Raw genomic sequence first — 25367 nt, 5'->3', positions numbered from 1 at the left:
GCGCCTGTAATCCCAGCTCCTAGGGAGACTGAGGCAGGAGAATTGCTCGAACCAGGGAGGCGAAGGTTGCAATGAGCCGAGATTAAGCCACTACACTCCAGCCTGGGCAACAAAGCAAAACCCTGTCTCAAAAAAAAAGAGGCTCAAGTCATTAATCATCTGGGAATTGCAAATTTAAAACACAGTGATTAATTAGCAATAGCCTCAAAATAAAAAAACACACACAATGAGATACCACTTCACATACACTAGAATGCTAGAGTTAAAAAGACCAAAAAAGACTGACCTCACCAATTATTGGTGAGGCCATGGAGCAGCTGGAACTCTCAAACTTTGCTGGTGGGTGTATAAAACGGTTCAATTAAGTTGGGAAATAATTTAGCAGTTTCATGCAAAATTAAACTTACCATGTGATTCACCTAGAAGAAATTGTTGGATCTCCTTCTAGGTATGTACTCAAAAGAAATGAAAAACATATTTTCAGAAAAAAACCTTGAGCCTAAATGTTTATAGCAGTTTATAGCAGAATTATTCATCATAGTTCCAAACTGGAAACAGTCCAAGTGTCCATTAACAAAGGAATGCATACAGAAATTGTGGTTGATTTATACAATGGAATATTACTCAGCAGTAAAAAGGAATAGAGCTACTAATAAGTAAAATGATAAAGATAAATCTCAAAAGTATGCTGAGAGAAAAACTCATATAATTGCTTTATGTCATGAATACATAATATTTGATTTATATGAAGTTCTGGAATAAGCAAAAAGACAAAACTAATCTTTAGTGACAGAACAGACCCACTTCTCAAAGAAGACATTTATGTGGCCAATAAACATGAAAAAAAGCTCAAATCATTGATATCAGAGAAATGCAAATCAAAACCACAATGAGATACCATCTCACACCAGTCAGAATGGTGATTATTAAAAAATCAGGAAACAATAGATGCTGGTGAGATTGTGGAGAAATAGGAATGCATTTACACTGTTGGTGGGAATATAAATTAGTTCAACTATTTTGGAAGACAGTATGGTGATTCTTCCAGGATCTAGAGCCAGAAATACCATTTGACTCAGCAATCCCATTACTGGATATATACCCTAAGGAATATACATTGTCCTGTAGAGACACATGCACAAGTATGTTTATTGTATCACTGTTTACAATAGCAAAGACATGAAACCAACCCAAATGCCCATTAAAGATAGACTGGGTAAGGAAAATGTGGTACGTATATACCGTGGAATACTATGCAGCCATAAAAGCAAATGAGATCATGTCCTTTGCAGGGACATAAATGAAGCTGGAAACCATCATCCTCAGCAAACTAACACAGTAACAGAAAAGCAAACACCATATGTTGTCACTCATAAGTGGGAGTTGAACAATGAGAACACATGGACACAGAGAAGGGAACAACACACACTATGGCCTGTTGGAGGGTAGGAGTTGGGAGAGAACCAGAGAGCATGGATCACTAGGTGCAGCAAACCACCATGGCACATGTATACCCATGTAACAAACCTGCATGTTCTTACAAAGAAAAAACAAACCTGTACGTTCTGTACATGTATTCCTCCCCTACTTTTTTTTAGAAAAGTAGACATTTTTTCCCTGTTTTTAAACACCAGTGGTAAAATCTAAGGCAATATAATTTTGGTTTTAAGATTAACTGTGACATCTTTAAAAAAATTTTTTTTTGAGACAGATTCTCACTGTGTTGCTCAGGCTGACCTCAGGTGACCCACCCACCTTGATCTCCCAAAGTGCTGGGATTACAGGCATGAGCCACTGTGCCTAGCCAAGATTATTAACTGTGGCATCTTAAAAACCATTCAGTAGCTATGTGACCTTAGGCAAATTAACTTTTCTAAATGGCTTCATCTATAAAACAGGGATAATGATGATTCCCATCTCTGAGTTGTTGTGAGGATAAATTATGTCATCACTGTTGTATAGTAATCACTCAATAACAATGGTTTATTTTGGCAGTAGTGGTATTCGATAATGCTAATAGTCAAAATTTGCCACTTATGTGTTACTATTAATTTTGAATGGGTGGTATATTTTTATATTTTAAAAAAAGGGGAAGAGAAGAAAGTTGCTGATTAGGTTCCTATGGATCTTTGATATTCTCTAGACAATAGAATTGATTCTTTTGTTGGAAGTTCTGCAGACCTTTGGCTAAAAGTACCACAGCTCGAAGTTTTTCATAATCTGCTTTATGATTATTACTTTTTTTCTTTATGGTGACTGGCTGTACATCTCTTAAATGGTTCCCTTTTTGATACTTCAAATGGCTGAGGATGGCTGAGTGTGGTGGCTCACGCCTGTTACCCCAACAGTTTGGGAGGCCGCAGCGGGCCTGATCACCTGAGGTCAGGAGTTCCAGACCAGCCTGGCCAACATGGCAAAACCCTGTCTCTACTGAAAATACAAAAATTAGCTGGACATGGTAGTGGTTGCCTGTAATTCCAGCTACTCAGGAAGCTGAGGTTGGAGAATCGCTTGAAGCTGGGAGGCGGAGGTTGCAGTGAGCCAAGATCATACCACTGCACTCTAGCCTAGGCTCCGTCTCAGTCAATCAATCAATAGGTAACTAAGTAATAAATGATTGAGAAAGGTTTGAGAATCTTCTTTCCAAATAAAAGCTTCCTTGGTATGAAGCTAATTGATCAAACATGAGCCACAAATGCCATTTTATCTGCAATTGCTGAGATGGATTACTCTAGAAATTCCTTTAACATTAATTTGGGTATATAATGGATTTTAAAAATGAGATTGTACACTCATATTAGGACTTAGCTTATTGGAGATTTGAATATATTTTCCAGTATATTAACATTTAAATCTTTACTTGTGTGAATCAGTAGTTTTCAAGTCTGTCAATGAGAGGAAAAAATAAAACTGGGAAGAATTGGTGACAACCCAAATTGGGAAGAACAAAAAACAACAACAACAAAAAAACTACTGGGAAGAAAAAAGATTAGATACATCAGAGATTACAGGGCATTGGAAAGGAGTTTCATGTGATTACGTGACTTAGTGTTGCCTGAGTGCAAGATACTTGTGGATTGAGACAGGACGAGTAAGAATAGTTGCTTCTAGTTTTGTGTTCCATGTGACTTATATTACAGATTCTTGCAGGTTGAGGATGTGTTAACATGATTTAACCCAGATAAGCATCAGCAGGAATAGTCTTCATTCAATTATATATCAATTTAAAAAATTGTTATTTTTGCCATTTGCATTTTTCTTGAATTTTTTTTTCTTACATCTTTGGAAACCTAGTAACTTGTTCATTTTTCAACTTTTATTACAGTGCCTGATCAACTTTCTAGCGGGAGAACGATCATGGAGGTGGTGCCAGCTGAGGTGAATAGTTTGCTTCCAGAGGAAATAATGGACACTGGTATAACTTTAGTGGATGATGATAGTATTGAGGCTGTTATTGTTTCATCCCCAATTCCCATGGAGACAGAACTGGAAGAAATTGTCAACATAAATTCTACTGGTGACTCTACAGCCACGCCCATTTCCACGGAACCAATCACAGTGTACAGTAACCACACTAACCAAGTTGCAGTGAATACCACAATTACTAAAGCAGATTCTAATACCACAGTGAAACCAGCTTTTCCAAGTGGCCTTCAAAAACTTGGTGCTCAGACTCCTGTGACTATATCTGCCAATCAGATTATTTTAAACAAAGTATCACAGACATCTGATCTTAAACTTGGCAATCAGACCCTTAAACCAGATGGACAGAAGTTAATTTTAACAACTTTGGGCAAGTCTGGTTCACCAATTGTTTTAGCACTACCCCATAGCCAACTACCCCAGGCTCAGAAAGTTACAACTCAGGTCCAGTCAGGAGATGCTAAGTTACCACCGCAGCAAATTAAAGTAGTTACCATTGGAGGGAGGCCAGAGGTGAAACCTGTCATTGGTGTCTCAGCATTGACCCCAGGAAGTCAACTGATAAATACTACAACTCAGCCCTCTGTGTTACAGACCCAACAGTTAAAAACAGTACAGGTAAAAGAAAAAAGGGGGCTTACTAATTAAAATGCATGTTAAAAAAATTTAACTGGTTCATAGTTGTGTTTATAGGCTTACTAAATACATAGTTACTGAATTCTTTTGAATGTTGTTTTACATAATTGTGTGGGTTTTTTAAAGTTTGATATGTCTAATGCTTATGAAAATTTTTACCAGATAACTTAGAGAGCAAACTTTATTTTGGTTAAATTCCAAATTAGTATATTTATAGCTTTTTACTCATTTTAAAATGCATTTTATTCTTAGTGGTAGTTTGATTACAAGGAGGTTTTGCTGGTATAAAGATGCCAGACTTGCTGCTGGGCTATCAAAAAATCATTTAGACAACATTTTTTCTGTTAACATATGGCCAAGGGCAAGGAGAACTTTGTTGCTCTGAGAAAACCTCAGAGCCAGTATAGTCCACATCAGCCAGTGTGTGCCTTTTATTACTGTTCACTGCCATTACCCATGTTTGTAGTATGGAAAAGACAGTGACATGTGATGGAAGATAACACATAGGCTTTAGAGTTGAACCAACTGGATTTGACTTGCCTCTATGCCATCTTACCAGTTATGGAAAACTTTTGTAGGTTACTTATCTTTGATTTTTTGACTGTAGCTTAAGAATACTATTTGATCATGATGAAATGTATAGTATAATTCTCAAAATATTGAGGATGCTTCATAATGGTACCTACTAGTATGAACAGGACCCTAAGATAGAAGGTTACTACAATATATATTAAGTGATTTCCAGTTTATCATGCCCAAATAGGCTTTCTTAGGCACCACTAGTCTTAGAAATGAATGGTCTATTTATGACCAGGAAACAAAAATGTATCCTCTGTTTGAAAGAATTGTCTCTGAGAAAGAAGAAGGCATAAAAGTAAAGGAAGTGGGAAGTTTTTGGGAAACTACACTCAGCTGATGTTAGGAGTTATTGTGTTGGCAGTAGAATTAGAAACCACTTTTCATGGGCTTTGCATTTAAGAACTTTGTATGATTCCTTAAACCTTATAATTTGCCCTGTCCCCTTTGCCACTGTTAAATAGTTAGTGCTCTTCCTTGTTCATTATTATTTCTCACTTATCTATGACTTTCTTTTATTTCTTATTTTTGCTAAGAATCTCTCGGATGAGATATCCTATCACCATCAAGCATCTTGTCCTCAGTTTTGAAGCTTGCTTTTATTGGTTTACCACAGTTTATTTAACTTTCGCAATATGGATCATAATTATGTTCAAAAGAAACTGATGCCAGGTGTGGTGGCTCATGCCCATAATCCCAACACTTCGGGAGGCCAAGGTGGGCAGATTCCGTGAGCCCAGGAGTTTGACACCAGTCTGGGCAACATAGTGAAACTCTGTTTTTACCAAAAGTACAAAAAATTAGCCCAGCATGGTGGTGCGCACCTATAGTCCCAGGTACTCTGGAGGCTGAGGTGAGAGGATTGCTTGAGAGCCAGGGAGGTCTAGGCTATTGTGAACTATTGTCACACCACTGCATCTCAGCCTGGGCTATAGCAAGACCCTGTATCAAAAAAGAAAAGAAAAGAAACTGGTAACATAAATTAGAACATCATTTTTTTCATTTATGAGAGCAAGTTATATGTACCATTTAAATGACCAGTGTACTTGTATCCATTAGTTCTCTACTTTAATTCCCTAAGTAAAAAGACGTTAAAAACAAAGACTGGGATCTAATTATTGTAACTTGTTTTATTGTTATTTTTCTGTTTTGTTTTGTTTTGTTTTTGAGACAGGGTCTTGCTGTCACCCAGGCTAGGGTGCAGTGGCGTGATCTTGGCTCACTGGAGCCTTCACCTTCCAGGCTCAGGTGATCCTCCCACCTCCCTGTCAAGTAGCTGGGACTACAGACGCAAGCCATCGCACCTGGCTAATTGTATTTTTTGTAGAGTGGGGCTTTGCCATGTTGCCCAAACTGGTCTCAAACTCCTGGACGCAAGCAATTCACCCACCTTTGGCCTCTCAAAGTGCTGGAATTACAGGCACGAGCCACTGCACCCGACCTATTGTTACTTTTCTAAAGCCTGATGCTATTTAATAAAAAAAATTCTATTTAAAAAAATAAATAAATAATTAGATTTAGAATATTGTTCTACTTGTTCAGTCCCTTATTTTTAGGCGACTTACATCTTTCCAACTCAGAAGTAACCTACAAAGCTCTGAAGCACAAAAGACAAGTTAAAAACTCTGCATCTATATTTTTCCTTTTGTGACACCAGAATATTTGGTTTAGTATTACAGAAAATATATTATTTTCTTCTGTTTTTTTTTTCCCCCTCTATGTAGTTGTCACTGTTGTCTTAAGTTTAATCAGTATTGAGACTATTAGGGTATAGACAGCAGGCAAGGGTGGAAGATGGAGGCCATCTTGAAAAATGAAGAAAAGAAGTGACCTTTGAAGCCAGAGGCAGTAACAGAGGTATAATTATATGTAATAACAGATATGTAAACACTTTCCCATGTTTCCTGTACATAGTATATAAAAGTAGTAAATAACTAGCAGTCTGGGACAACATAACTCCTTACTAGCTCCTGAATCTATCCAACACAGTGCCAAAAATTACTTGTATTTATTATTTGATGACATATTTGGCTACCTTATTTGTACTTTTTTTTTTTTTTCATTTTTGTCTTAATCTGCTGATTCTATAAACTTGTTAAAGTGATCTTTCATGCTTCGTTTTACTTCATAAAATAATTTTGTTGCAGGTTACTTTAGAATTCATAGTGTAAAAAAAATCATAGTTCCTTAATGGAACCAAAAGTTATTATTTTCAGCAACACTAAAGAAACCACAAGGGCAAGATGAGATTGTCTATTTGAATAATTAATATGCTTTTGGTTATACTGTTTATATTTTTTTCTCACTGATAAGTATTCATATACTCATGATTGTGAAAAATCAGTTTAAAATAGGGAAGTACTTTAAGCCCATAATTGATATAGCTAAGGTTATTTATTGCTAATATGGCTTTCTAAGAATATCAATACTTCTACCTTTTGAGACTGTTAATGTTATATATATAGGTATAATTTTGATTGTCTTTAGGGTTTTAGGTCTAAACATATTTGGAAAGTTTATATCTCCCTAAATTTCATTAACTTTCTATAGTATATAATGATGGATTTATTTGATTATGTCATAGCTTTGCAAGCTGGGTGTTTTAAAATACAATAATGGGTATCTTTTTTTAAAAGTGATTTGTATTTTACATATAGTTCATTTTGTCAGTAATGTGTTCTGAGTATAAAAATGTAATATATTGTGAGTATAAGATGTGTTAGTTTAATTTATAATTCAAGCACAGAAAGCTAATATTTGTCTAGTTCTATGATCTATTATAGCTTCCGGTGTATTTCAGTTATTCAAGTTGCTCATATTTATTCATTTGAGTCACTATTTCCAATAATAAATAGTACTTTTATGGTCTCAATTTTCATTGCCAAAAGATATAATTAATATTTAATAGAACGTTCTTCACACTCTAAAATTCTTTGATTTTTATCCTAGGTAAATTTCTTCTTTTAACTTTTAGAAGAAGCTGTGTCTTTGTGCATGGTAATATTTGTGATATAAAAAATTGGCAACTCTACCCTCCTTGACTTGTGGAGAATTTTAATTCAGGTCAACAGTGTGCCAGTATATAACTTGAGATTGGAGATGGGAATTAAATATAGGGTCTATCTTCAAGGAATTTAAAATATAGTAAACAGTTGCTGTATCCCAGAAGTTTGAGGCTGCAGTGAACTATGATTGCACTATTGCACTGGAGCCTGAGTGATAAGATGAGACCTCATTTTTTTTTTTTTTTTTTTTTTTTTTTTTGTTTTTGTTTTTTTTTTTTTTTTTTTTTTTTTTTTTGGTGACAGAGTCTCACTTATTCTGTCACCCAGGCTGGAGTGTAGTCGTGCAACCTCTGCCTCCCAGGTTCAAGTGATTCTCCTGCCTCAGCCTCCTGAGTAGCTAGGATTGCAGGCATTTGCCACCACATCCGGCTCATTTTTGTATTTTTGTAGAGACGGGCTTTCACCATGTTGGCCAGGGTGGTCTTGAACTCCTGACCTCAAGTGATCCACCTGCCTTAGCCTCCCAAAGTGCTGGGATTACAGTCGTGAGCCACTGCGCCTGGCCAAGACTCCATCTTTAAAAGAAGAAAAGTATAGTAAGTAGTAGTTTAGTAAATAATATTTCAGAGCTGTTGCCTTTATACTAGTTTTTGTTCTACCAAATTTTTCTCTTTTGTACCCCAAGGCTTTAACTTGTTCAGTTCTCCCTTTATCTACTCCTGCTATTTAGATCTAAAGTTGAAAATCTAGTTACAAGCCTACCTTTAATGTGTGTTTATTTATATTTTGCATCCAAGGGCCAATGTAATTGTATATATAGGTGGCTTCGTCATTTACACTATACTTTTACTTACTCTATCTTTTTATTATTGAAAAATTTGTTATTTTGAAAAAGAATATTACTGTGCCATGGTTTTATTTTTATCATTAAGCATTATTATTAATCTTGTTTTCATCATATGCATATATCCAAGACATAAAAATAAGGAGTTGTAATGAAATGCAAAAGTATTACATATGGGATTAAGGATGCGACTCTATTAATATTTTGATGAATGTATGCAGTTTAAGTGTTTTTAACATTAATATTAACACGTAGATATATTCTGTTAAGTCAGCAGTTTTACGTATACTACTATGTATGAATCTTTGGTATAATTTTTATTTAATAGGTATTTTATAGAAACAGATGGTCTTCATAGTTATTTATATGTTTCAGATTGCTAAGAAGCCTCGAACGCCAACCTCTGGTCCAGTAATCACGAAGCTGATCTTTGCAAAACCAATTAATAGTAAAGCAGTTACAGGACAGACAACTCAAGTTTCACCACCAGTCATTGCAGGTTATATTTCTTTATAGTTTATTAAGCTATATTTTATCATCCTTTTAGATTTTAGAAGGCTGTTCTGCCAACTTAAAATGTTTTAGTGTAACAAGTATAGCTTATTATTATAAACCAGACTAGTTATAAGAAATGTTACACTTGTTAAATCAATGCTTCAAGCAAATGCCTTATCTGAAAATTAGTTCATTACTTCAGTCTCCTTAATTTTTGGTAGAAATTTACCATGATACTAGCAAAGTCTCAAACTCCAATAATACTAGCTAATATTTATATAGTGTTCACTGTGTGCCAGGCGCCATTCTTAGCCTTATACATATGGTGACTATATCATTCTCCAGCAATCCTATGAGGTAGGTACTAATTACATACCCATTTTGCCAGTGTGGAAATGGAGGCACCCAGCTAGTAAATCACTGAGCTGGAATTTGAACCCAGGCAATTTGTCTCTGGAGCACGTGTGCTAAGTTTAATAAATTTAAATTAATATACATAAGAGTATATTATTTCATGGTTTCTGTTTGAATTTTTTGTTTCAGTGTTTTAGTATACTCTGCGGAATTCTCTGTGAACAGAAAATTGTCACAATGATAGCAACTACTTAAGTGATAACAGAATTGCAGCTATATTACTTTTACTAGAACACTCCTTAATGTGGCCCAGTTCTCTTTTATTTTATACTTTAAAGTTTGTCATCACCAATCACTATATCACCTCAGAAATCTTGACTTCAAGTGTTCCATTCTCTTTATTCTTTTAGTTTACTTGCCTTTCTACTCCTAATTCAGCAATTGACTTTGAAATTTCTGATCCATTGATTCTTCCACTTTCTTAATAATCATTCCTTTCCTGTCCTCAAATTCTTCCTTCCTCAAGATGAAGTCCATGACCTGTGCTATTGCTCTCTTGTAAACACTATTAATTCTCTTTTCCCTCTTTCTCTAATGGCTTGGCTAAGTCCAACCCTCCTTTTCCTTGTTTGGCAAGCAGCTCATGCTTTTTAGAGAAAATCACAGAGTCATAGTGATTAGTCTTTAATTCAGAGCCATACTAAATGACTCTTTCACTAGTTGTAGGATCATTTCTAATTTCCACTGTGCTAAAGGTTTATATGAAAGCACCTCTGGATAGTAAACTTTTGACTAGAGACTTTCAAATCCTAATTATCCACCTCTAGACTGTGTATTCTTTCTTTTTTTTTTTTTATATGGAGTCTTGCTCTGTTACTCAGGCTGGAGTGCAGTGGTGCGATCTCGGCTCACTGCAGCCTCCCGGGTTCAAGTGATTCTCCTGCCTCAACTTCCTGAGTAGCTGAGATTATAGGTGCATGCCACAATGCCTGACTAAGTTTTGTATTTTTAATAGAGACAGGGTTTTACCATGTTGGTCAGGCTGGTCTCGAACTCCTGACCTCGTGATTGATCTGCCTGCCTTGGCCTCCCACAGTGCTGGGATTACAGGTGTGAGCCGCCGTGCCTGGCTGACATTGTATTCTTGATGAGGGTACTCAAAAATTAACTGATCATTTCTAGCATATATATTAAAATATCTGTCTAATAAATTTACAACATAGCAGTAGGCAACTCTGAAGTCAATGGCAGTGATTTGTCATTTTCCTGAGGCTTTGATTTGTATGTAGAGAGGCTTCTCATTTTAGCTAATGAGAGAAGGGATGGAAAAATTATAATGTGAAAGCAGTATTAGGTGAGTGACTATTCTCTTTCTCTTGGTGCTCAGTAGAGATTTGTGACAGTATAGGAAGCTGTTGTCTTCAGAGCTTTCATGGGAGGCAGCTGTGGCCCCAGAGAAGATTGGAAAGGGTTTGGGTTTGGAGCTGGTTTAGGAAGTGGGCTGCAGTTAGCTACAAGTGAGCAAGGCTTGGAAGTATTGATGAAAAAGAAAACACCAATCCTCTTGGAGATTTTGTGTAGATAGGCGGGCTTAACCAGGAGTGTTTTAAGGGGATGTTCTTTACTGTTTTGAGTTTGAGAGAGTCCCTGAAAATTTTTAGTTAATGGGAAGGTGGAGGTATGGATCGTATGGTAAATAATCGTGGTGTTTGCAGAAGTGTCTGAATGAATTTTTTTTTTTTAAAAGACCGTTTCACTTTTGTTGCCCAGGCTGGAGTGCAATGGCACAGTCTCGGCTCACCGCAACCTCCACTTCCTGGGTTCAAGTGATTCTTCTGCCTCAGCCTCCCAAGTAGCTGGGATTACAGGCATGCCCCACCACACCCTGCTAATTTTGTATTTTTAGTATAGACGGTTTCTCCATGTTGGTCAGGCTGGTCTCGAACTCCCAACGTCAGGTGATCCTCCCACTTCAGCCTCCCAAAGTGCTGGGATTACAGGCGTCAACCACTGTTGTAAATGTCACTGCTTGGCCTTTGGGTTGTTTATAATGTGTTGCAGACCAATTGTAACTTTACCTTTTAATTGCACACAGACTTAGTAGCCCTACCAGAATACGTAGAGATATACTTCTGTTAAATTTTACTAGCACTGTTGGGATTAAGTTCAGTTTGGAGGGATAATTTCTACTTGTAACTAGTTCTTGATAACCCTTAAAAATTCATATATGCTAAATTTTAAACCACCAAAGTAGCTCTTCTGTTGAATTCTATCACAAGGAGGTTCCATCATCTTTATGTGTGCATTGCAGCTAAGACTGCAGTCTTTTTCCATGCAGCTAGTCTTTATATAGCAGCTAATGCTCTTTCAAAGTATATTGAGATCTTTTTTTAATGATTTTTGGGTTTCTCATTGAAGATGACTATCTTTTTCTATGTTTCAGTCATGATAATTTTATATTTGTATATAAGTGACTTTTCTTTTTTTTTTGTTTTTGTTTCTTTCAAGACATTGTTGCTTTGGAAAGTGACTTTTCTAAAATGCAAATCTGACCCTGTCACACCCTTGCTTAAAATTTTCTTGGCCTTATTCATTTCTTCACCTGGACCGGGCCTATCAGGTTTAATTTCAAATGCCAGTGCTTTCTTAGCATTAAAGGCGTTCATGATCTAATGCATATCTTTTTTATTTTCACCTCCAAAATAGTAGCTCTAAACCTACTGACTTAACTTATTATAAGAGATCACCAAATGGATTGAACCTAAGCTGTAGGAGTAAGGGTCTTGGGCAATGTTTCCTTTATGTGGTATGCCTTTCTTTGCTGTTCCTCATGGCCGACTCATCTGTTTTATCTTTTAAGATTACCCAACTTGGAAATTTTTGACTCCTTGGTTTAGTCAGGTACTCTTTCTCTTATCATTTCCTGTGTATTTCCATAAAACTTGGTTATGCTTACCAAGTACTTACCTTAAACTTCTGTTAAATTTCACACTGGCTTTGAGTTATCCATTAGTCATACTGTATTATAAATCTTGATCTTCTTGTCTGTCTCCCCTATAACCCTTATAATTTTTCTTGATGATAGATTTTTTTTGTTTATCATCTAGTTCTTTTAAAAAATTAATTTATTTTTTGCTGGGCTTGGTGGCTTATGCCTGTAATCCCAGCACTTTGGGAGGTTGAAGTGGGTGGATCATGAGGTCAGGAGTTCGAGACCAGCCTGACCAACATGGTGAAACCCCGTCTCCACTAACAATACAAAAATTAGCTGGGTGTGGTGGCACATGCCCATAATCCCAACTACTCGGGAGGCTGAGGCAGGAGAATCGCTAGAACCCGTGAGGTGGAGGTTGCAGTGAGCTAAAATCACACCACTTCACTCCAGCCTGGGTGACAGAGCGAGACTCTGTAGCAAAACAAAACAAAACATTAATTTATTTTTTTTTAATTGTGGTAAGATATACATAACATAAAGTTTACCGTCTTAACTTTTTTTTTTTTTTTTTTGAGATGGAGTCTCACTCTGTCTCCCAGGCTGGAGTGCAGTGGGACGGTCTTTGCTCACTGCAACCTCTGCAGGTTCAAGCAGTCTTCCTGCCTCAGCCTCCCAAGTAGCTGGGATTACAGGCACACACCATCACACCTAGCTAATTTTTGCATTTTTAGTAGAGATGAAGTTTTACCATGTTGGCAAGGCTGGTCTCGAACTCCTGGTCTCAAGTGATTCACCTGCCTCGGCATCCTAAAGTGCTGGGATTACAGGCAAGAGCCACTGTACCCGGCCTGTCTGTATGATTTTGACTACTCTGCATACCTCATACAAGTGAAATCATACAGTATTTGCCTTTTTAAATTATTTTTTAAGATGGAGTTTCGCTTGTATTGCCCAGGCTGGAATGCAGTAGTGTGATCTTGGCTCACTGCAACCTCCACCTCCTGGGTTCAAGCAATTCTCCTGCTTCACCCTCCCAAGTAACTGAGATTACAAGTGTGCACCACCATGCCTGGCTAATTTTTGAATTTTTAGTAGAGATGGGGTTTTACCATGTTGGCCAGGCTGGTCTTGAACTCCTGACCTCAGGTGATCTGCCTGCCTCAGTCTCCCAAAGAGCTGGCATTACAGGTGTGAGCCACCATGCCCAGCCATTGCCCTTTTTTTTTTTTGATTGGTATATTTCACTTAGCATAATGTCCTTAAGGTCCATCTGTGTTATAGTATATATCAGAATTTTCTTTTTAAGGCAGAATCTTGTTCCATTGTATTTATGTATATACTGTATTAATGGTTCTTTTATCTTGTGTCTCTCTCTTTCTCCCCTCTCCCCACCTCCCCAGAACCTAGTACAATTTTTGGCACTTCAATGTAGTTCTGTAAATGTGTATTGTTGCATGAATATGTATATCATGGAGGCACTGTAGTGCTACAGTAGGAACTATTGAGAAACTTAGGTTTTTAGTCATGGCTCTTCTGTTGATTTTTCTCTGTGATCTTGGGTAAACACATTAGTTTGTTCATCTTATTTCAGTAAAATCTAGATACCAACCACCTGACAAGACTTGAGGTGGTTACGTGAGGTATAGAGGTTCTCATTATCAGAGCTCTCAAGGAACAAGGTTGCTTCATGGTAGCAAGCTTCATCACAATGTGAAATTAATCTCTTATAGAATTTGGCCGTAAGTATTTTAGCTTCCTGCCCCAGGCTATCCAATCTGTGGCTTTATGGATTATGTCTCTTTTCATTCTTGGAGAATACCTGATGATAGAAATTGATTTCAAGGTGAAATTATGTAACTTGCATGCTTTCTTGAATGTGTGGAGCTAAGGATAAATAGGGATTTGGAGGTTAGATGAGATAATCAGAAATGCTATCAGGATGAAAACCAAGCAGATCCTCAAAAAGAGTAACTTGAATTTCAAAAGTTATCAAGGTTCTTGGGAAAATTGATTAAATCTAGAAATGTTTTGGTAGAAATGACCTGCTTTATGATTATGTTGTGTCCATTTATCATTATCAACAGAATTTATCACTGTGCTGTTGTCCAAATTTTCAGAAGCAGTCTCTCTCCCTAAAACTGAACAGCTGATTTTTTCCTTTGGTCATCCTAAGAGTTAGTATAGTTGCATTATAAACTGAATTTTTAAAAAAATATAGGTCACAAGAAAGTAAAAGTTTTAGTTTTGTTATTTATGGTGAAATTTTTGTTCCTGTTTTAAGTGAATTAACATTAAGTGGCTTTTTTCTGATATCAGTTATCCTCAGGAATTGAGCATTTTCTATATGAATATTGTCTGAAAGATATATAATTCCTAACAAATATGAAATTATAGCAGTGGCTATAAAGAATGAACATTTTATGAACTGTATTTTTACTAGCAATTTCTTTTCTTAACATAATGGTTGTTGGGGCTTCACACTTATCCCACAGGTATTAGCTTTGGAAACCAGAATAGGCAAACTTGTTACTTTAAGCAAGCTCAACACTTCAGGGCAGGTCTCTAAAAATATTTGATGTAGATTCATTTGGTTTATATAGAATTGAATTTATGTAGTTATGATGTATTCAGATTTTTAAAAAACCTGGCAGAATGTCAATAAAATTATATATTAAAAGCAAATTTGAAAATTGTATTTAAAATACTTAAAAAATTCACCGGGCAAGGTGGCTCATGCCTGTAATCCCAGCACTTTGGGGGAGGCCAAGGTGGGCAGATCATGAGGTCAAGAGATCAAGACCATCCTGGCCAACATGGTGAAACCCTGTCTCTACTAAAAATACAAAAATTAGCCAGGCATGGTGGCATGTGCCTGTAGTCCCAGCTACTTTACTCAGAGGCTGAGGCAGGAGAATTTCTTGAACCCGGGAGGCAGAGGTTGCAGTGAGCCAAGATCGCACCACTGCGCTCCAGCCTGGCGCCTGGCAACAGAGCAAGACTCTGTCTCAAAAAAAAAAATAAATAAATAAAATAAAATACTTAAAAAATTCATAGATGGGGATAAAACTTGATTCACTTTTGAAAAAAGAAACTGTGCCAACCTGGGCAACATGGCAAAACTCCATGTCTAAAAAAATTTTTAAATTAGCTGAGCATAGTGGCGTGTGCTTGTGGTCCCAGCTTCTCAGGAGGCTGAGGTGGGAGGATCCTTTGAGCCCAGAAATTCAAGGCTGCAGTGAGCGATGATCGTGCCACTGCATTCCAGCCCCTGGGTGACAGAGTGAGATCCCTGTCTCCAAAAAAAAAAAAAAAAAGCATGCTTTGGCATTGTTATCAGGAAAAATGTCCTGGAAGCTGCTAAGCATTAGTTCTTTATTTTTGTGTAAAGTGAACGTCCCTTTCTCTCTTTCCCTTTTTCCCTCCCTCTCATGCCCTTTCCTTCATCCCTCCCTGGCTTTCATCCCTAGTTAGATCTATGAGTTTAATCATAGCATCTCAAGGTTAGAGCAGATTCTAGAGATAATTTAGTTATCCATCTTCTCTACTTCTTAGATACTTGATTTTCCTCTTTAGCCAGTGTATTTGATTATCCAGCGTCTGCTTGGGACACCTTTAGTGACTAGAAACTCACTTGTCCTGAAATAGTCATTTTAATTGGAAATTTTTGTTAGACTTTCTTTCCTAGTGCTGAGCTGAAATGTTTTCTGATTCTCTGCATTTAATGTGATGCAGATTGGTTCTAATCCTTCAACCTTACAGCCTGGATTAGTTAGGATGATCTTGGTTTTTCATCCAAAATAAACAATCTCCAAACCTCAGAAGGGTAAAAAACCTGTTTTTCAAAAAATTCATACTTCATGATTATCTGTATGACCATTGTGGGTTCAAAAAGATATCTTCTCTTCATAGTCACTTAGGCACACAGGCTAACTGAGGAGCCACCATTTCAGATGGCAGAGGAAAATGAACTTTGGAAGGTCTTGCATAGACAGTAATAAATGCTGTGGCCCAAAAATGACACGCGTCACTTCTACTCATAACTCGTCTGCCAGGAGTGGTAACATGACTCTAACTGAACTACAAGATGGGGTGGGAGTGGTAGGAAGTACAAGTGTAGTTCTATCATGTGCCCAGAATGGGAGAAAGCTGGAATACTTAGTGAATGGGAATAATGACTATCAAACACTCTTCAAGAATTTGAAGGTCTGCTATGTCTTTATAGTCCTTTCTTGCCTAGGATAAAAATATCTGATATTTCAACTCAATGTAATATGATTCTCAGTTCCCCAAGCATCCAGACACTACAGTTTTTCGTTGTTGTTCCTGAAGTGTCTTGTCCAGAAGTATGGAATCTGGCCACGGTGGCTAGAAGAAACACGTTTTATCTCGTTTGGCAGTCTAAAATCAGACAGCGTTAAACCTGACAGTGTTTAAGTTAGTCCAGTAACTATCTGTTTTGTAAGTGTGGATTTCAGTTATACCTTCATGGTTTAAGTTCAAATGAGAAGACAGCTATAGATAGTAGAATACAGAGATTGACGTTGTAAGACTTGAATTCATGTCCTGACTTTCAGGAGCTGTGTTATGGAGGACACGTTGCTTAGTTGTCCTGAGCTTTATCTCTGATGGATGTAGCAACAGTATTGATGAAGATATGAGCTAAACTGTTTCTGTAGAGTTTATGTAAGATGATATTAGTATTACTAAGAAGCATTGTTTTGTTTAGTTCTGCTTAGGTTTACCGCAGTTCATTAGCGCCTCATTAAGTGTTTAACCTGAAATAGCAGACATATACTCTGCAGTCCTTGTGGGTGTAGAGCATCATCACATAAATTTTTATACTATGATTGAAAAAAGTTAAACTGATGTGCTGCCTCTCATTTGCAGGTAGGGTTCTTTCACAGTCTACTCCCGGAACTCCATCAAAGACCATAACAATATCTGAAAGTGGTGTTATTGGATCAACTTTAAATTCTACAACACAGACACCAAATAAAATAGCCATCTCACCTTTGAAATCGCCAAATAAGGTAAAAAATCAATTAGCCACAAATACCAAATATTGTGGTTAATGCGTTTATTTTTTTACTAGTCACTTCAGATAATTCAGTTTTAATACACTCCCAAGCAAGTAATAGGCATTCAGCAAATACTGGATTAATTTAGTAATCAAGGATGTCTGACAGATTAAAAAGCTTACTTTAAACACATAGTAACATAGTAATCATTTTGCATGTCAAGATGATTTCCATAGCACATATGAATGTGGCTACAACAAAATCTTATGAATAAAGTCTATAATATAGGTGTTCTTCTTTAGTTAACATTTTAGCAAAACTGTTGTCTTTGTGGGAGGTACATATAGACTTAACGATATGAATACGGAATGTTAAATGTAACTTTAAAAAAAATGAAGATCTGAGCTTTTGCTTGCTAACAGGATCCAGAGTACTAAAAATTGCCATCAAATGCTGGTGGCCATGTTATCAGTGTTATTAAAGCTTGAGTACATTTTACTGGAAGCATTCAAATGCTTTCTTGTTTTACTGTCAGGTAAAGTTGTCTAACTTACTTTCCTAAAACATGCAGTTGTTATCCAGCATAACATTTTGAAAAAGGTATGTTTTAAAGGACATATTATTCAGATAGAAAGCTAAGCATTATTATTCTATCAGGTTTCACACTTGTGACTCTGGAAACATACTGCCCTTTGCACCTGCCTCCTTTGATTTGTTACTGTTCATAAATAGAATAAACATTAAACATTTGCCTTAGATTTTTTAAAAGTCCAGGCATTAGTTTCTTTTTTAATGAGTCTTGAATATAATGTACAAATATGATATACAGTTTATTAAAGTTAACTTTACCTGCATAATTTTTTTCCCTAAATTTAATGAATTTGGCAGAAATTTGAGGGTAACTGTGTGCCATGCATAGTGATAGGCACTGGGGATAAAACATGAATAAGATAAGATTTTTCATTTCAAGGAGTTCAATAAAACATTAAAAATTCAATGAAACATTAAAAATTATCCTGCAGAATTGTAATGGTCACAGATGGATTATTGACTCTGTTTTGTGTTTGTCAGGGAAGGTTTATACAAAGGAGCTTATTCCTGAAAGATCTTAACCTTAAAGGCGGGTTGGACTTAGCTCTGGATGAGCAGAAAGGGCTTTCCGGATTGGGGTGATACTTTACATAAAGGTGTAAAAGTGTGGCCTTTCAGGGAGCCTCATTGATTTTTGCAATGTGAGAGCCGAGGGTGCTAGGATTGGATGGACAGTTTCATTATCTTCATGGGAGTTCTGTGGCTTCTCATTGCTTCTGGGACAGTGGTTCTTGCCCTTATCTGCTTATTGGGATCACTGGGAGAGTTTCAGTAAATACTGATGCCTGGTTCTCATCCCCAGAGATTCTGTTTTCAGCTCTCCAGAGTTGGCATGGTATCAGGATTTTACAAAGCTCCCTAAGTGATTTTAATGGGTAGCCTACATTGGAAACCACTGCTATAAATAATATGACATTTGGATTTTGAAATATATGACTCTGGCAGCATTACGAGAGATAGTTTGGGGGAAGATAAGCCCGTATTATAGGAGAGACCAGTTAGGTTAGTGATTCTCAACCTTGGCTGCAGTTAGTACTGGGGACCTCTTGAGAAAAAAACTAATGGCAGGCCCTTACCCAACCTCATTTAAATCAGAATCTCTAGGCTGGGGCCTGTGTGTTAAATTTATTCTTTTAAATTTAAGATTTAAATTTAAACTTAAGTAGAGAATCACTAAGAGATTATTGTAATACTTCATGTTTGAACTAGACTAGTAGCTCATGGGCTAAAGAGGAAGAGAGATGTGTTGAAAGAGGTTTAAGACATAATGACTGGAAATCAGTATCTTAGGGGGAGAATCTAGGGTGACTCCTGTATTTCTGACTTGAACAGGGTAGATGGCTGCCCTGTGGACCAATTTGACTGGTATATGGTTTATACCTGATGACATACAAATAGAAACTGGCTTTATTTTTTCCCATCCTTGACTTTAGCCCTGCCATATTAGATCTTCCTTTCTTCCCTCTTGGCAAGGTTTCACATTTAACTGTAAGAACAAACCTTGTTTTGGTGGTTAAAATTCACAGGTGTGAAATGTACAGTCAAAAGCTCACATTCAGTTGAAAGTTTATCTACCTCGCAGGTGAGATCTAACCATGGCTCAGGGACCTGCAGTGGAGAAGAGGAGCATGATCTGTTTCTTCACTCTTCTGCCTCCTCTTCCTTTCTGATTTGGGCTTCTGATCAAAAGGAAGATTAGAGGAGAAAGGACAAGGTTTCGTTTGACTGAGTCTATTGTAATCCAGCTTCTGGTACCCTCTGTGTGACAGGTGTCCAAATGTGGACTTCGAGAGATGTTCACTCAGGATGGTTTTTTTTGGAGCCCCTCCTTTGGGTTATGTCCACATTGCCCAGTTCCTTGTCAGGGGTGTGATGTACCCTCCAGCTGCCTTTTGCAGCCTCCCTTTATCCTGTAGTCTACACCTGGCACTGCTGAGTGCTTTTACTCCAGAAGATAAATGGCTTTGGCAGGGTCCCATTAAGATGTCTTAGCCTTTCTGCGGCACCTACTTGGGCAGTGGGAAACCTCTAGGACCCAATAATAGAAGTGCAGCTTGCCTAACTGCTGTCCTCTAAGCCTTTGCCCTATCATTGTGACAGCTGCAGCCATCTTCTTTCTTTCAGAATTTTCCAGGCTGGGACCAGTTTCTGTGTTCACATAGTCTCTAAATAAACTCCTGAGGATACCTGTCAGGTTATCCCAGGAACTCTCACTGCATTTAGTTCTGGTGGTTAGAGCAAGATACAGTTAAGTTTCTTTATCTTAATAAGTTGCTAGCCCAAGATTCAGATGTCAGGGCTGGGTGTGGTGGTTCATGCCTGTAATCCCAGCACTTTGAGAGGTTGAGGTGGGCAGATCACCTGAGATCAGGAGTTAGAGACCAGCCTGGCCAACACGGCGAAACCCTGTCTCTACTAAAATTACAAAAATTAGCTGGGCGGTGGCACCTCCCAACTGCTTGGGAGGCTGAGGTAGGAGAATTGCATAACCCGGGGAGGTGGAGATTGTAGTGAGCTGAGGTTGTACCACTGCACTCCTGCCTGGGTGACAAAATGAGACTCTATCTCAAAAAACAAACAAAACCAAAAAAGCAAAGATTCAGATGTCAGTTTCTCCTTGCAGTTGTCACCTAGTCTGTCTTAGAGGGTTTTTTTTTTTTTTTTTTTTTTTTCTCACCGTTTTGGTTTTTTTTTTTTTTTTTTTTTTTTTTTTTTTTTCTCACCGAGATGTAAAGCCCTAGCATTCTTCATGTTTGCAAATTCTCTTCTATTTCTGGTCTTTCTTTCTTTTTTTAATAGACAGGAGGTGGAAGATAGGGATACCATCTTTTAATAAGTCTGGCACGGATGTCCTTTTTAGAATGTGGGGGAGTTTCTCATTTTTTGTTCAGCTTTGGGGCCTCACTTCAGCCAGATTCTGAGAGTAGAAAATATCCCATACCCATTTCATACTAGAATATAGCAGTACTATTGGCTTGGGCAGAGAGATCTTTAGTTTTTCGATACTTTTGTCATTGAAGTACCCACAGATTATCTAGATGAGGAGGTCCATTGTGAAACTGAATATAGGCAGTGACTAGAGCTGTGGTTATAGATGAAATCACCCAGGGGGCATTAGATTATCTGTAGTGTGAAAAGAAAAGCAGGACTGAACCATAGAGCATTAAGTGTTAGTGGAAGAAAAGGAGCCAGTGGGAGAAAATAAATGATAAGGGAGGTAATAGGAGAAACAAACAAAATGTGAAGGGAAGATGATTTCAAGAAGGATACTGGGCCATAATTTCAAATGTCATAGAAAAGCCAATTATGAAAATGACTAAAAAGTGAGAATTTGCTGGAGATCTCCTTGTTCCTATTTGTAGAGGCCAAAAGGAAAGCTGAAGCACTCACCCTTCCCTACCCACTAGCACTCACAGTCTGACTGCCGTCTGCCTTGAGTCTGCTGAGACTCCTCCCATTATTTATCTTTGTTGATATTGGGTACCCTCAAACCACCCAGACTCTTAGATCACCTTTCAGCTCCCACATCTAATCTCCTTAAGGCTGTTGCTATCTTCTGACCCCTTTTCCACCCATGCCTCTCTTGATATCCTTCCATTGTGCCTTCTCTGGAGTCATAATCAAAATAATAATTCCCTAAATTCACAACCTTTTCATTGAATGTTCCTTTTATCTTCTAGCTCTAGTGGATACCTGGCTCTTCCTGAGGACACTGCTTTTCCTGCAAACCTATTAAGTGATGGCTCTTTTTTTCCTTCAGCTCTTATACCTCCAGGCCTAGAAGCCTAGGGGTTTCCCATGATTATTCTCATTACAATTTCAGACAGTTTTCACTCCCTCCTCCAGCTTTGAATCTAATGTTACTAGGTTTGTTTTTGCGAAATCAAGCATGACTAGTGTTTTCTGAATTTACTCGATATTGTAGTTGTCTCTTATTACAGGACAGATTTCGTCTATTATATTTATTTTCTAAAGTAATCCTCAGTTTTCTTCAGTATTTATTAGATAGGCAACTAAGCGTTAAACTAATAAAAATATGATTCTGCTTGGTTTACTTTATTTCTTAGACTCTTTTTTTTTTTTTTTTTTGAAAGCATTTTTTTAAATTGCATTTTAGGCTTTGGGGTACATGTGAAGAACGTGCAAGATTGTTGCATAGGTACACACATGGCAGTGTGATTTGCTGCCTTCCTCCCCAACACCAATATCTGGCATTTCTCCCCATGCTGTCTCTCCCCAACTCCCCACCCCCCACTGTCCCTCCCCTATTTCCCTGCAACAGACCCCAGTGTGTGATGCTCCCCTCCCTGTGTCCATGTGTTCTCATTGTTCACCACCCGCCTATGAGTGAGAACATGCAGTGTTTGATTTTCTGTTCTTGTGTCAGTTTGCTGAGACTGTTGGTTTCCAGGTTCATCCATGTCCCTACAAAGCACACTAACTCATTGTTTTTTATGGCTGCTCTTAGACTCTTAATATCATTTTTTTTACATGACTTTTTAAAATTTATGTCAGAAATACAGGTAGCTTTTTTCAAAAATTTTCTTTAAAAAAATTTTTTTTTTTTTTAAAGACAGAGTCTCACTCTTGCCTGGGCCTAGAGTGCAGTGGCGCAATCTTGGCTCACTGCAACCTCTGCCTCCCAGGTTCAAGCGATTCTCCTGCCTCAGCTTCCCCAGCAGCTATGCCAGCATGATATTTTTAGTAGAGATGGAGTGTCACCATGTTGGCCAGGCTGGCCTCAAATGATCCACCTGCCTTGGCCTCCCAAAGTGCTGGGATTACAGGCTTGACCCACTGCACCTGGCCTCTAAATTTTTTTCTTCCTCATTTAACAGCAAGCTCATCTTTAACAAAGTAGCTTAACATCCACAAATCTATCCATCTAATTCACAATAATAGAAAAAAGAGAATTTGATGACAGTCTTAATATATGCAGAAGAATCCTGATAATATCCAACCTCCATTTTGGTTGAAATATTTGAACCCACAGAAAATAGAAGGACACTTTCATAATTTGAAAAGGGAGAAAATATATCAAACTTTATATAATGGTGCAGTGTTCAACAAGGATACCCACTTTCAATACTTGTTTAATTCTACTGCAGGCCTGAGTTAGTGCAGTAAGGCAAGAAAAAGGAGTGGCTCGGCATGGTGGCTCACACCTGTAATCCTCTGGGAGGCTGAGGCGAGTGGATCACTTGAGGTCAGGAGTTCGAGACCATCCTGGCTAACATGGTGAAACTCCGTCTCTACTACAAATACAAAAATTAGCCGGCTGTGGTAGCGTGAACCTGTAATCCCAGCTACTCTGGAGGCTGAGCTCAGGAGAATCACCTGAACATGGAAAGCGGAGGTTGCAGTGAGCTGAGATTTTGCCACTGCACTCCAGCCTGGGCCACAGGAGGAGACTCCCGTCTCGGAAAAAAAAAAAGAGAAAGAAGAATAAGTGTATAGAGGTTAAAAAGAAAGTTAAAAAAAGTCCTAATTCACATATTACTTTATAATATATATATACAATTAAGAAATTTACTATTGAACTATTAGAATTAATGCATAAATTTAGCAAAATGATTGGATACATGGTCAATATAAAAATATTTTAAACACTTCATATTTCATTGTTGATATGATTGGATTTAAATCTTCCATCTTACTAGTTTTTTCTGTCTCAACTTTATGTTCTTAACTGTTTTTCTGCCCTTTTTTTGTTATTTGAAATTTTTCACGATTCTATTTTATCTCCACAATTGGCTTGTTGTAATTACAAAGAGGTTTTTTTTTAGTGGTTGCTCTAAAACCAAATGTACATTTTAACTTATCATAGTCTACTTTCCAATTTATATTACTCAATGTAGAGTAAGAACCTTACAATAGAGTGTTTCCAGTTTCTCCCTCCTGTTCTGTATGCTATTGTTGTTAAACAATTTACTTTTACATGTTATAAATTCCATAATCCATTTCATTGTTTTAGCTTTAGACACAATTACCTTGTGAAGCAACTAAAAATAAGAATTCTTTTCTTTGCCTTCATTTTAACCATTTCTACATAATTCCTTGCTTTGGTTAGGTCCAAATCTCAGACTGGTGTCTAATTAACCTCTGAAGAACTTTTTAAAATGTTTCTTTTAATGAAAGACTAGTGACAATAGAGTCTCTCAGCTTTTGCTTGTTTGAAAATTTGTATCTTGCCATTATTTTTAGAAGATATTTTCATTGGATAAAGAATTTATAGTTTTTCTTTTAGTACTTTAATGATGCCATTCATTGCCTTCTGGATTGCATTGTTTGGCAAGAAGTATAATCTAAGTTTTAATATTTTTTTCTTTGTATATAATGTCTTTTTTTTCCTGTTTTCAAGATTTTACCTTTTTTTTTTTTTAAGAACAAAACTGGTATATTTCTATTAGACTACCTGATACAGAAGATAGTATGGTATGGATGAATAGTATGAATGACAAATAATACAAGTATATTTTCTTTGAAATAAACAAAAATGCATACACAGCTCAATGGGTCACTTGGAAACAAACTGTTGCTTGACTATATTACTGAGCAAAAACAAAACTGAAACACAAACACCTTTTTTTTTTTGACATGTATCTGGAGATAGGTAGGAAGACACTACTGTTTTTTTTTTTAAAAACTGACCTTCCCTTAAGGCCTGGTCATAGAAGTGGAAACAATGTAAATGAATCCACCAATACCAGTTGTCATATCATATCTTCGTCACCTGTGTATTCTGAGATTACACACATACCTGCCAATATACCTGGGAAAGGTTGTTTTATCACAGTTACACTTGAGTTCTTGGCGGGCAGGACAGAGGAAGAGTAATTTGAAATAAGTTTTACATCCTATTTAGAAGAAATCACTAGTATTTCCTTAAATAACAGGTTACAATAGAAAGATACTGCCTGGAAGTTATCCTTTTCACTTTGGTTTATTTTTAGTTTTTGTTTATGATTTACATAGCAGTTGAATTCATTTGCTTATGGTATAATCCTGCCATAAAGTATTAAAGCACAAGATACCTATTGTTCCTTCAACATCTGCATTTTTTAAGTTTTATACTCTATATCCACAGTATGTCATCAGTTCTTGAATTTTAAAAAAATAAATGGGTAAAACCCTTCTAAAAATGCAGATGTCTATAACTGCAATGGTACTAAAACGGGAAGGAGACAATGAGAGAAGGGATAAAAGCAAACATGTTCTTGTGCCCCTCTGCACATGAACATGTGGTTCAAGACTTTGGATTTAAAAACAAGTTTCCCAGAGAAGCTGGCACTTCCTTTGCCCTCTAAAAAGGACCTGAAAAGTCCCAATCCGAACTTAGGAAAATTAAATGATAATGATGAAAGCAGTCAGAGGGAGAAGGATGTAATCCCAGCACTTTGGGAGGCCGAGGCGGGTGGATCACGAGGTCAAGAGATCAAGACCATCCTGGTCAACATGGTGAAACTCCGTCTCTACTAAAAATACAAAAA

At 37.2% G+C, this 25367-nt stretch overlaps 1 protein-coding gene across 7 annotated transcripts in view; it reads left to right on the top strand.

The window, feature by feature from the left end:
* LIN54 (lin-54 DREAM MuvB core complex component) overlaps positions 1-25367 on the top strand; it is an 89009-nt gene that overhangs the window by 22799 nt on the left and 40843 nt on the right. For 3 of the 7 annotated variants that reach the window (XM_017530230.2, XM_037739158.1, XM_017530229.2), the window contains exons 2-4: positions 3326-4041; positions 8860-8983; positions 17156-17298. In XM_017530230.2, coding sequence (XP_017385719.1) covers positions 3358-4041; positions 8860-8983; positions 17156-17298 — 951 coding nt within the window. In that variant the 5' untranslated portion in view covers positions 3326-3357. The remainder of the gene's footprint in view (positions 1-3325; positions 4042-8859; positions 8984-17155; positions 17299-25367) is intronic. The other 4 variants (XM_017530233.2, XM_017530232.2, XM_037739159.1 and 1 more) reach the window with 2 other exon arrangements.

Source organism: Cebus imitator, unplaced genomic scaffold (assembly GCF_001604975.1).
Source record: "Cebus imitator isolate Cc_AM_T3 unplaced genomic scaffold, Cebus_imitator-1.0 Scaffold64, whole genome shotgun sequence".
Classification (NCBI taxonomy): Eukaryota; Metazoa; Chordata; class Mammalia; order Primates; family Cebidae; genus Cebus; species Cebus imitator.
Note: the sequence above shows the minus strand (reverse complement) of the source record. Positions and strands in the feature narration are given on the sequence as shown.